Source organism: Patagioenas fasciata, chromosome Z (genome assembly GCF_037038585.1).
Source record: "Patagioenas fasciata isolate bPatFas1 chromosome Z, bPatFas1.hap1, whole genome shotgun sequence".
NCBI classification, from domain to species: Eukaryota; Metazoa; Chordata; class Aves; order Columbiformes; family Columbidae; genus Patagioenas; species Patagioenas fasciata.
The window spans coordinates 64,375,023-64,388,594 of record NC_092560.1 but is presented as its reverse complement, the minus strand read 5'-3'; the positions used below and the strand labels follow the sequence as shown (position 1 = coordinate 64,388,594).

At 43.2% G+C, this 13,572-nt stretch overlaps 2 protein-coding genes across 5 annotated transcripts in view; both read right to left on the bottom strand.

Moving 5' to 3' along the window:
- The window catches only part of NADK2 (NAD kinase 2, mitochondrial), a 32,024-nt gene extending 26,013 nt beyond the window's left edge, over positions 1–6,011 (bottom strand). For both annotated transcript variants that reach the window (XM_065860419.2, XM_065860420.2), the window contains exon 1: positions 5,493–6,011. In XM_065860419.2, the coding sequence (XP_065716491.1) occupies positions 5,493–5,990 (498 nt within the window). In that variant the 5' untranslated portion in view covers positions 5,991–6,011. The remainder of the gene's footprint in view (positions 1–5,492) is intronic.
- Positions 6,012–12,247: 6,236 nt separating this feature from the next.
- The window catches only part of RANBP3L (RAN binding protein 3 like), a 34,133-nt gene continuing 32,808 nt past the window's right edge, over positions 12,248–13,572 (bottom strand). For all 3 annotated transcript variants that reach the window (XM_071801962.1, XM_071801963.1, XM_065860797.2), the window contains one exon: positions 12,248–13,419. Coding sequence is in view for 1 of the 3 variants with exons in the window: in XM_065860797.2 (XP_065716869.1) it covers positions 13,376–13,419 (44 nt within the window). In the remaining 2 variants the exon portion in view is untranslated. The remainder of the gene's footprint in view (positions 13,420–13,572) is intronic.

Here is a 13,572-nt window from a genome sequence, read left to right as displayed (position 1 = left end):
ACTGTACATTTGGATCCACAAGAGAACATGGAGTAAATACCCTAGTACATACTGCTTTTTAGAATAGCTCAACTGTGATTTTTTTAAGAGAACAAAACACAATTTTTGAAGAAAAGACTCTGCTGAATTATCCAATTTAATTTTAAAATTAGAATTCTGCTGAACTTTGAAGTTTGCATAATACCTTTTCCTTCTGCTACCTTCCCTGTATCTGTAAAAATCCTGGTGTTTTGAAAATATTTGGGTAACATTTTGTAATTAGAGTTCTAGTGGATCACACACACCTGGGTTGAAGCGCAGTTCTCTAAAACAGGAAACTAAGAATGAAATACCTGGTTAGTTTTCAAAACCCCACCTTGAGGTGGTACTGTGAAACTCACAAATGTGAAAAACTAGTACTTAGGAAAGGTAATTCAAAAGCAATACTAAAAATGTATCTTTCACCCTTTCATGTAAAAGGTGGTTAAGAAATTTTTTTTGTAATTAAAAATATCAATCACCTATCAAGTTACAGGTAAAATAGTACATTTATCCCAATAGAGAATTTCCTAACAAACATGACAACTTTAACGTGCACATCAGTAACAGCTGGTGCTAAAAACACTTAAATTAGGAATTGGGGGGAAGGCAGGGGAAAGCTGTTCCACATCCTCATTCACCCCCCCCTTCCCCACCCTCCACAGTTCTGTGCGATTTGTTTTGGTGCACCAGATGGCAGGAGCTGAAGCTCTCCTCCTGCTGGACCAGCTCTGCTCAGGACACTGAAGTCCATGTTCTGCCTCTTTCAGAGGAGGCAACATCCTGCTGACAGGTTACCTCTTCTCTATGCAGATACCAGTTTTCAAGAAGGCTATACAAACTTCACACTCCTGAGATGACCATCCCTGCCAGCTTGTTGCAGTGGTCCAAAAGAGCCAAAATTTGTCCCAAAGTCCAACGCCTTCCTCTCCCTCCCCACTCCAAATAAAGACACATTAACCAGCCACAACAGAGTATCAGCTGTGGTCCACACCGAATAATTTTTCTCTGTTCAAGACCAAAACAAACAACTTTTCAGCTGACAAGACATTCAAAGTTAATTAAAACTATGTATGAAGCGTGTTTGGACAGCTAAATCATTGATCTTCCCTAGACACCTTCCAGCACTGAGAAGTTGTCAGCTGTATCTCAATTGCGCTATCAAAGAAGAACAGGGCTCAGGAAATTAGCTTTATCTATTAATGCTACCGGCATATTCAGCTCTCTTAGCTTACATAAGGACAACAGCAATGTTTGCGCTGCATGGATTTGCTGAGAGTTAAATGAAGAGTCAGGACATACAGCAGCCTTCATTACTAGTTGACTAGATCATTTGTTTTCATAACCAGCTGTATTTAGATGCCAATCCCAATAACCAGGTCAGAGGAAATTCAAATTGCTGTCATTTGTGGTAAGCAAACTGTTTGTAGGGACTTAAGAAAATGACTAGTATTTTTATTTAACTTTAAGAGGGTAACTGTGTTAGAAATTCCGCAGTCTCGTTATATCTCATGAAGGAAAACAAAACTATTTCTTGTGTGATTTGATGCACAGAATTTAGTGATGCAACACTTAAAGTGCTGGGTCATTTGGGGGCATTTTTCTTTCCTGGTATTAGAAGAGAAATCTCTCATTTTTATAGGTCTTTAATCTCCCTTCTGAACTAAAGACTCTAAAATCCTCCCCTGGACAACAGCATTCAGAGCACTCAATTACAATTTTCAAAATAGTTCAGAATTAGAATACTAATTACGATAGTCAGATGTGATTAGGTACAGCTATAAAGAGATTTATAAGACCTGTGTGTAAGCATCTCTCCATAAGATACATAAAAACAACCACCTGGAGCAAGCATGTATAACATGTGCGTAGAGATGTAATGCAAGATTTAATCATTCACAGATCTACCACTCTTCATTTGAAGAGTGTTCACCCTTGCTCTCCATCTCTTCCCCAACTGCTCTGCTCTTCTGCTGCCCGCGCTGCTTCCTCACCACCCCCATCTCTGTTTGCACAGATAAAAGAATTCGGGAATTGTGACCCTGCAGCTTTGACTGCAACATTTAGTAGCATTTGTACAGTACAACTCACTTGGTGTGTCCAAAGGCAAGGCCACAGCTGTTCAGGGCCACTGTTGCCATTAGAAGCACCAGCCAGCCAGCTTTGATACTCAAGATACTCTGATTCTTTAAGTATGCTGTGATTTATAGAATATATCATATATATGATACATGCTATGATCTGTATCGTATTTCAATATCGATTGGTGCACACCAATGATTCATCTTCAGCCTTCTTAAATATGGAACAAATCTCATTTAACGAGGATGGGTGCCCAAAGGCACACATGCAGTGTCACTTCTGCACTGAGTGACTTTCACCATTTTCTATCATATGACACAAACACACTGACTGCAACAGCTAAGTTCAGGTTTGCTCTCCCATTTCTGTCACCAAGCACAACTGCTTAAGCCCATGACGGTCATTGTTTGTGTTACACTAAAATTTGAAGCTTCCAAATAGAGACATCAGTCATCTTCTAGGAACTTGCAAATATCTCTTCTAACTGCAATTGGTAGGCAAACGAGCCTAGGTAAAGCTTCTCAAATATAAGCCTCTAACATTGCCTTGAAACTGAATTTCTGTATTTCAAATCGCCAGTATCTGGACACCTGCAAATCCATGGTATGGGCCCCCTCACGGCTCCATGCTGTCACAACACTGGCCAGCTCCAGGGCCACCCAAGCTTGAGCACCTGCAATGTGACACACCCACACACCAACCCATCCTCTGGGTTAGCTTACAGCATCAGGCAACCCAAACCTCTCCCATGCGCTCTTGCTTTCACTCTTCGGCACTGCCCCGACAGCACACTGTCCTGGAAGCCTGGACAGCCACCCTGCCCTCTGTGCAGCCGTTCAGCCACCGAGCCCCCATGCACAACAGCTGCAATTCACAACCTGTAGGATAAACCCAGCATCACCCTGGGCGGCGGCAGCAGCAGGGACTTGCTGCAGGTCCAAGGGCAGCTTCTGGCCCCATTTCTCAGGGATCAGCAGCCTTGGGAGCAGCATCTGAAGCTTCCCCAGGAGAAGCAGGGGCATAGGGAGCACAGAGCACACACAGAGCACACCTAACCTCAGGAAGCAAAAGGCATTGCATTCCCAAGCTGCCTGCAACGTACGGCACAGAGGGCCACGCATACTTTGCAGCAATCGCTCTGCTAAGAAGTGATCTCTGCCCACAGCAGAGAGGTTAAGAGTTTCCTGAACCTTCACCCAACATACTTACTGAGGCTGCCATTAGCTCAGACAGTTTGAGGTAGGGTGGGGAAGAGACCAGAGTCACAATAGAATGTAAAAATGTAAACAGAGAAACTTTTACAGGTCAGCTAAAAAATTTCAGAAATGGACAGTAAGGAAAATTCCTTCACTCTCTTATTTCACATTTCAAAAGATAACATTCTGGAAGAGCTTTTCAGTGTGTACTTGAGCAAATCTTTGTACTCCCACTGACATGGCAAGAGCCTAACTTGATACTGCTACACACACAGGCAAGTCAGGCTACCTGGCAACACCATGAGTTTTATTGCTGCAAGCCTTCACACAGAGGTATTTCCACAGGAAAGCTAGATTTTAAAAACCACCAGTCCTAGAATAAACATTCTAGAGAACTCTACAATTCTCCTATATATGGAAAATGATCTTATACCTGTGAGTTCCTCCTAAAGGACAAACTCTAAGGTTTTTCTGCAACTCTTGCAGTCAGACACCGTGCGTTCACTTACTTTTTTGAAAACGCACCTTCAGACAGACACAGGCTACTGAAAATGCAAAACTTGCATTCCTGTGAGAAGAGGAACTGCAACTATTGTTACATTCAGCCAGAAGCACCTTCAGGACTCAGCAATGCTGAGAACACTGCTTGCTTAGTGATTCACTATCCCATTCCTGCCCGCACACATGTGGTTAGGGAAAGGTGACCAAACACGCCATTCTGTTTTTCCTGGTTTTAGCTGTGCACTATGGACAACCTGGTTCTCTACACTTAAGAGCAAGAAAAGTTTCCTCAAAAGAACCTTAAAAAAGACAAAAAAAACAGTCTTACAGATTAGCTGTGCAATACATTGCTTTTACACACCTACCATACGAAAGGAAGCACAGCGGCATGTCAGCAATAGGAACCTACATGTAGTTGACAATAAGAACACGGGTTGATGTTCACATGTTAAACTTGGTGCCATATAAAATTTGACTAGAGCTTTACAAAAGTAAAAATGTTCCGACAGTAATTCCACAAGAGATGGATGACCAACCAAAGTACGCTGGAAAATCTAAGAACAATCTTGCTTTAGATACTGTACTTTTTATCCTAGTGCTTCGCAAAGCAAAGCTACGCAATCACAGCATTTGTCCCTGCTCTGTATGTTAAATGCACTTTCAAGTTTAACCCAAGCAGTGCAAACAAATAGAGGTCTAAAATATTTCCAGTTGTAAGAGACCAAAGACCAGACAGACACAAATTAATGGGTCTTATTCAGGATAAAGACAATAATATGGGCTCATGACCTGGACTCCTGGCAACCAAAGTATCTCCATAAGGTACCATGCTTTATTTCCACCAGCAGCAGATGAGCACGGGAAGGAGACAAGTCACAGGGATGTGGAGAACAGGATGGGGTCACTAAGCTTGGTGGATATGAAGACACTAGTCACTGGGTGTGTACATCAGCACTTAGAAATACCTCCTTTCCTTAGCATACCTTCACTGATGGAACAGCCACCTGTTTTTGTGCTGAGTGTTTCTTGAAGACCAAATAAATGGACTTTTCTAAAAACTGGAGCAAGATGGATGTGAATAACAGATTTCACTGCTTAGCTGGAGGAGTTTTTAGAAAAATACCTGGAGGATGAAGTAAGGCAAGGTGACAGAGCAAAAGGGTGGGAGAAATGGGAATGAGTCCCTTCTAAGTCTGTGAGGGAATTTTCACAACGTAGTGCTTTTCTCAGCATGCACTTCTCTAAACACACTTTATATTACACTCTGCAAGAGAAAAAAACCCTGCAACTTACTGAAGGTTGCTGGAATCACTCAGAGGATAAAACCCAAACGCGCTTACTACACAAATCCCTCGGTAATTTGCAACAGATGAAGGGAGAACGGGTAAGCGGCGCTGCTAGGAACGCCCCTCCCGGGCTACCGCGGCGGCAGCACCACTCGCCAGCTCAGAGTCGAGCTCTGGGGCCCGGTGAGGCGGCGGGACGGGCACAGCCGCCCGGCAGTGGCCGCGTCCCCGGCACCGCCCCGTGCACCAAGGCGAGGGGAAGCCCCAGGCCCACTCCGGACGCCCCGGTTCAGTGAATAGCGCACGCACCGCGCCGGTAACGCCTCAAGTTCCTCTGCTCCCGGACCTACCGCCACACCGGCGGCTGCGCCCGGGGAGGCTGGGACCGCCGCCCCCTCCCGCCGCTCACCAGCTGCTTGAGATCCTCCTCGGAGAGCCCGGCGTAGCGGTACCGTTGCTGCTCGAACTCGTATCGCGTCGTCTTCACCACCACCGCCACCCGCGACGGCCGGAACCCGCCACCCGCCGCCCCCAGCCCGCCGCTGTCCCGCCGCCGCGGCGCGCACGGCCTGGGCCCCGCCGCCCCACGCCCTGTCGCCGCCCAGCGGGCGGCGGGACTCAGCCCGCGGAGGGCGAGGAGGCACCGGCGGGTACCGCCGAGCAGCGGCAGCCCGGGCACGGCGGAGGAGGTCCCCACCGCCCTCTGGCAGAGCAGCAGGGCACGACGGGTGGCCGCCCGGCTGGTGAGGCAGAAGTAGCCGTAGAGGAAGCCCCGCACAGAGCACATGGCCCGGCCTCGCTCCCCGCCCGGGGCGGGGGCCTGCGGGCGGGAGAGCGCAGCGCTGCCCGGCGGTCGCTGCCCCAGCTCTGAGGCTGACTCCGCGCCCGGGCAGCAATCGGCACACATGGCACCACCGCGCCGCGGGCCCCGCCCCTCCTCGCGCGCAGGCGCTGCCTCCACCAATAGGGAAGAGCGACGTTAGACACCCGCCCTCTGCGGGGGCGGGGCAGGAGAGGCGCGGAGCGCTCCCGAGCCGGGCTCGGAGCCGCGTGCGCATGCGCTCTGCTCGACCAACCGCGCTGACTCGAGGACAGGGAGGCGGGGGAAGCGTGTGGCGAGTGCTCGCTGTCCCGCGCATCGGGAGTACGAACTGCGCATGCGCCTGGCGCGCGGCGCCTTTCTCCCGACACCCCTCTGCGGTGCTGGCGCTCGGGGTGGGGCGCGAGGCACGTAGGCAGGTGCGCGGCTGGCGGCGCCGGCTGGCGCGAAGGGCACGGCCCGCAGGTGCCAGGCCCGCTCCCGCTCAGCCCCTGCTGTGCTAACACTTCGGGGAGTGAAGGCAGCTGTGTTCGTGTGTGAGCTGGTGGCGGCAGGAGTCGGTACTAAGCAGACAGTGGAAATCCTGAGGGGGACCTTGGTGAGGCCTCTCCGTTCAAGAAGGGACAGGGAACTGCTGGAGAGAGTCCAACACAGGGCAACAAAGATGATTAAGGGAGTGGAGCATCTCCCTTATGAGGAAAGGCTGAGGGAGCTGGGTCTCTTTAGCTTGGACAACAGGAGACTCGGGTGACCTCATTAATGTTTATAAATATGTAAAGGGTGAGTGTCATGGGGATGAAGCCAGGCTCTTCTCGGTGACGACCAATGATAGGACAAGGGGTGATGGGTTCAAACTGGAACACAAGAGGTTCCACTTAAATATGAGAAGAAACTTCACAGTGAGGGTGTCAGAGCACTGTAACAGGCTGCCCAGGTGGGTTGTGGAGTCTCCTACTCTGAAGGCATTCAAAACCTGCCTGGACACATTCCTGTGTAACCTCATCCAGGTGTTCCTGCTCCGGAAGGGGGACCGGACTAGATGATCTTTCGAGGTCCCTTCCAATCCTTAACATTCTGTGATTATGTGGGGCGCCTGGCTGGGAAGCTGGCTGGCTTCGTTGTTAAAACTTCTCTGAGGAAAAGGACTTCGAAAGTTAAAAAGACACAACAGGTTGGTTGTTCTAAAATTACTAAATACCACATTTTGTGAGCATCTGATAAGAAATGTAGTTTGAGAAGTCTGTCTCGTATTCATGACTGTTCTGGTCTTTATTACATCGGTAACAATGCACAAGGAAGTGCAGAACAGGTAGCAAGCTGAAAGCAGCAGGTTTGGGAAAAGACCTGTGCAGCAGTGCTGTGAATGCATGTGAGTCTGTTTTGCAAGTCCATGTAAAAAAAAAAAAAAAAATTATTATTTTTTGATATTGTAAGCAAGATGTCTAGAAATACTGTGGGGTTTTTAACTGCCTTTTCAGGTATGGGCTTTCAGAGACAGTACTTCTGCGCTAAATGCCTCATTTATGCACACTTTACTCACCTTGTGTGTGTTTTTTCCCTGGGGGATGTCATGGCCTCTGGCTGGGGAGAGATTGAAGCAGCAGCTTTTACCTGACCATGCAGCACACTTCTACAGTTCTTTGCTAAGACAGTCACAGGGCAGGAGAGCAGCTAAAGCTGTTCAGCTCTTCCCTACTCTTGTGTAACAATACAAAAGCTCCATCCACTCTTTACTGATGGGTATGAGGATTTTCTCTCTGCTGATTAGCTTAGCCTTCAAGGAAGCTACCACAAACGAGATTACCAGGAGAGTAATTAAACATAACTAATTCCTTTGCTAACCTGGAGATGCCTCATTTTGTGTAACTATTAACTTTTGGATTGTACAAAGCAGTAGTTAAAATGAGATCCTGGAGACCAAAAGTATATAAGAGGTTTTGAAAATTCACAGCTCTGATTTGAGTGGTATCTATGTTATAACTTGACCATTGAGCTGCACCTCTAGGATTCTGTGCTTCATGTATTACCTACTTATATTGAACCGTTTCGATTTTTCTTTGAAAAACAAACCAGCTTCAACCACTAAGGCAAGATTGAATATGGATCAGTATTTTACTCTGAGGTCATGCAGCTATTATATTAGGGTCTCTGAATTAATGGCCATAGCAAGCATTATAAGCATAAAATATGAAATATATAGTAGGTGATATTGCAATGCTCTGGAGGCAGAGCTGAGGCACAGAGTGTGAAGTGATTCACCCAGGGTTCCCACAAGCAAGTCTCTGACAGACTAGCTGAAGCGTACACAGATCATCTGACACACCATTGTCTAGGTGGAAAAAGGCTTACATAACACATAAAATTCCACAACACATAAAACAGAGTTTGGGGAATGTTACTTACTCTTTGCATGTTACTTTGTAAATGGACCTACAGACATGACTTAATCTCTCCCTTACTACAGCTTTTGATGTGAACATACACTTAGTACACAGGAAAAAGACGTAAGTATCTGTCAAAAGACACCTATTCTGAAATATATTCACAGTTTGTGACATATGACATGTCTTCATGCCCCATCTTCAGTAACTGTAGAGCAATATATCCAGTGCATTAAGAGACAGATTTGTTCATACAGAATCAAATTAGTAAGCACAGGCATTTTGGCCTGCTATGCTTACAGCATATGAGTATGGAGCATGGATGAATTCACACTATAATTCAGACCCTTGGCTGACCACAACTAACTTTGTTTTGGGCGTGAAGTACTTAAAAATTGTTTTTGGAACTAGACATTTCAATACTGTCTGCAGTATGGAAAATGCTTTAGAGTAATGCCCATTTTAGACACCAAGTAGTGATAATACATGACTTAAACTTCAAGACACAAATCCATAGAAAACCAGGCATCCTTTGCTCTACATTCTTCAAGTTATATAGTGGACTTTTTGAAAAAGATTATATAACAAAATAGTATGTTCTGTTTTACAAAATAATGTAACTGGAAAAATTCCTATGTGAACATTAAATTATTACTAAGTCATTATACTAGCTACAAAACTGTCAATGCACAATTGTACCAACAGTTTTACATAAGTCGGCATCCAAATGTAGCCTTTTTTTCATCCAAAAGAATTCACAACATTTTTCTACTCCTGTTACAATCTTATGACAACTGTTCATTTCTACTCCTTGTTGAAGTCTGTGAGTAATGCCTTCTTGTGATCATTTAATTAATAACCAGATATATAATTAACTAATCCAATCATTTACATTCTCTAGACTTTTTTTATATGTTCCTAAGTACTACTGATACCTGAAAATGATAGTGCTATCTTTGTGTTGAAAATGATAATGCTATCAGTGCTGGTTGCATTCTCGGAGGAGGAGGTAAACAGACCATCATGGTAACGTTTCACAAAACTGAGTTCTCAGATTTTAAGCCCAGCTGACGACAGCTGTTAATTCTGATTATGCAGAGGAAAACTCCAGACTAATGCTTAGAGAATACATCACTTGTGTGACATGTCAGAATCTTACAAATCAGGCAGATGAACACATTATCAGTTGTAGTCGAATTGAATTTCTGATCCCAGGTTCTATCCATGTGTGCTTGCATTTTGATTGCAATGTATGTACCCTCATCAATGATTACATAGTTGGGTTATATAATTTGCTTCATAAATAAAAAATAGAGGATGATGCTTCAGAGGAAGGAAGAATAAATGCAGTTATTCTTGTGAATTCGAATTATTGAAACAAACCTAATGAGAAGAGGCAAGGTTTCTTGTCCACACTTCCATCAGAATGTTTTATTTAACAGAAATTTACTTTTCTTCCCACTCTTTGCTTATGCAAACTACACCATCCCTGAAGTAGACTGACACAGCTGACTTCTACATTTCAGAAGCAAATAACTTCAGTGTTTGTGAAAGGCAACTCAGAAATCCAAACTCCACTTTTTAGACAGACAGCTGCTGTATAACAGGCAGTGTATGCTTCTTTCTAGATTTTCTTGCCAGCATGCCTCACTGGTCAGTCCTCTAAAACCCAGCTAGGGAAAAGAGGATGCTCTTTCCCTCCCTGTATGTGTTGTACAGGCTGTCAGTAGCACTGAAAGCAATATCAAACATGCTAAATTTTGCCCCCGTATTCATTTATTCAATGGAGACATTACCAAGCTCTACATACAGTTCATGAAAACTAATTCAGAGGTCACTAAAGATGATCACATGAAAACCTGAGTGGAAAGATTTAGGAAGAGATGCAAACATCTCCAGGACATAAAATAAGCCGTTTAAGCTAACCCATCCATGTAGATTTTGCCAGAAACTCATAATCTTAGCAGCAGATGCATGTGTATCCTTATATGAGGAACTGTTTTCCCTCCTTTTAAAAATTATTACTGCAGTAGTACATAAGAGCTTTCAGCTCTGCTTTCCTTATGTATATAAATCAATCACTGGGAATTGTTATAAATAAATAACAGTCATCTGAAAAAAAAAAAAAAAGAAGAACAGGTTGCTCCACAAACAGCAAAATTAGTGATGTCTAGTTTCATATGGATTTGGGTCATGACTCCTCTTCAGGCCACAGTAATCCCAGCTATCAGACCTTCCATGGTTTTCCTTTCTCCTCCCTGCACGCCCCACCCCCCCCGCCCCGAAAATGCTGCACCTTGGAATGCACCACTCAACCTCACAAACCTCACAGAAAATATCAAGCTTATCCTGAAATGTTTTCCTCAAAGGATACTTTACTCTCAGTTCTGTCACTCAACAACTGCCAGTTTTCCTTAAGCATTTAAATTGTCTTTGAGCTTTCTACCTCCCATACAGTTTTTCTAAAACTGAACACACTGACAGATAGATGGACTGAGTACACAACTGTTTAATTCTTGTTTTCTTAGGAAAGCAGTCTTGAATTCTGCAGCATGGAAGGAATTGTCTGTAGGAAACGCTAACTGGGACACAAAATAAAACAACTAATTAGATGGAAATTACAGCTGTAAGAAAATTGTTTATTTTTCAGGCATAGAAATTGTTGCTCTGGCTGTCATAAAATGACAAATTTTACATTTTTAAAACCAAATTATTATATTACATGTTAGCATGCCTTCAGTCTTGAGAAACAATGCCATTTTAGTGCAATGAGACTAAATAAAATTAAGTATTATGATCTCAAGAGTAAAAGTTCATACTATAAATAAGTCTGCACATATATGCATTTATATGTTCTCTATTACCACAGTATCCAAACTCTTCAAAGTGATTAAACATCTCTTTTCCTCCTCAGCTTTTAGAAAATGCTGCTTCATGTTTGATCGTGTGTGCATGGTCGTGTGTTTTTGTGTGTATACTTCTGCATACAGGTAATGATTTTGGGAAGAGGCAGATCAAAGGTCGGTTTATTTTTTAATGATCATAAGCCTTGCTTCTTATGCTGTGGGAGCAAATGACAAAGTTTAAGTCCTGTGTCTGCAAAAGTTCTGTTGTGCCTGCTCTGGAGCTCTCCTTCATTTGCCAAGGATTTTACAGTTACCGTAGAATTTAGAGGGATATCACGACACTGAAGTGCTTAAGTCATGTTTCAGAGAAGGCTTTGATTATCAGGACAGACTTTGAAATCAAACTCTGCATTTAGTGCAAAGCCAGCTGAACTCTAGGGCAGAGTTATCACCATGACCTGTTGCTAAATACATAGGGCTGATGTGGTTTACAACTGCTGAAGTTTTTATAGCATGGAGCTTTGTTCCTGAGTATCAGTTGCAGCAATGAAATATGAAGGTTCATGAGGCACATATTATTGTGGTCAGGAATGATGCTGATAGAAAAGGACACAGTGTATAGCTGTTTATGGGAAGAACATTTTTGTTATCAGCATACTGAAGAGTTAAACAGAATTGCAGTACTCCAATATTTGATACTGGTGCTCTGTTGTGAAGCACTCTCCTTTTCCTGAAGACAAAAATCCAGTCCCACTTAAGCTTACTGTCATCCAGATGTTAAATCAGCATCAGACAAGTGCTAATTTTGGCAGGCTACTCAGGACTCAGCATAATCCAGATGCTAGTTTAGCTTCGTCTGGATGTTAAATCTTGGCAGGGTGCTGAGAATTCAGGAAGAAGCTGCTTTTCTTCCAACTTCATATATGTGTTCAGATGGGAAAACTAAATTGTATTTTGACTCTTCGGGTGTGATGCAGTTTCAAGACTGAGAAATTGTTAAAATTACCTTAATTAAAGGGACTTAAGATATTTCAGAACATTTCTTCAGCTATGAGGATGACAAAGAAATAATACTTGGTAACCAACAACTCACAGGCAGCAGAGACTTGCAGCAGAATTATTACAGACTGTTTTATTTATCTTTTGACAGAATGAACAGAAAACACAGAGCATAAATGGTGTCTGTACCCATGAGAATGGTTAGGTAGAAGGCAGTAGTTTGTGGAATCACTTTTACAGAGTGTCTTGGGCACTGTTGGGATTATTGCACACATTAGGATGTGTAACATTAATCTCTCTCAAGGAATTAGCTGTTTAGAGATAGCTACAGTTTAGGCAGAAGTAATCATAGATAATCTCCCACATTTAAGATAAATTTTTATGCAGATATCCAATTATAATGTGCATGCATTTATTTGTGTATGTCAATTGGACCATGAATAGTGCAAGTGCTTGTTTTGTGCAACTGAAAAGGTGTTCATGAGTGCAAGCTGATACACTTTTAGATATTGAAGCTCATATGCCCTCTAGAACTGGCTTGCAGTTCTTCATGGTGAATTCTCCTGATGCTGTGGCTGTAAAGGCAGATCATGGTTCTTTGCACTTTAACAAAATTCTGTAACTTATGTACCACTCCAGATGTTTTCAAAACAAACAACAACACCCCCCCCGCTTTGTTATGAAGGCTGGTTTCTATAAACCTTGGTTATGCTAACCTGCCACTCCCAATTCTGCTTGTATGTATTTACAAACAGCATGCTGAACATTACCACAGTTCTAAATAAATGTTTTCAATGAAGTCCGATTTAACTCTTTCCAAGTCTATCTTTTAAATAACAGATGAAACATAAGAAATATCTTTTCACTTATATTATTAGTTCATGGTTATGTGTTTTTATCCATCAATATGATGAATAAGCATTTATTCATTATAAAATTCCTTACTTTAATAATGCATCTAAATATATTTAGTTCTAAAATCTGAAGCCTTTGTAACACTTCTTGAATGTTGGAAGCCATTATGTCAGTCCCACATCAGTGCAATACAGACCAACAAGAATCGTCAAAACTGCATCATAAGTTCTTTGTCAATGCATTAAATTTAAGCTGTCCCTAAAATTCATCTTTGGTTAAAAGTCATAAAGCAAAATGCACCTGATTTCTTCTGGCCAGTGGCCTGATGAGTCAACTTAGATATTTTGGGAAGATGAGTTCCCAGCCATGCTGTTGTAACCTGTGGTAGGCATCATGAGCAGACTACAGATTGCCTGCGGTTCCATCTAGAATGATCTGAAAGGAATTTTTAAAAAATCTTGTGAGCGTATTCATGTTTTGAAACAACCTGGCATTTCATAATACCAAAGCAATAGGTTAAAGTTTGGGTATGATCAGTTTGTGGTTTAGGTAAAATCTAACTAGATAACACAGGATTACTGACAAATA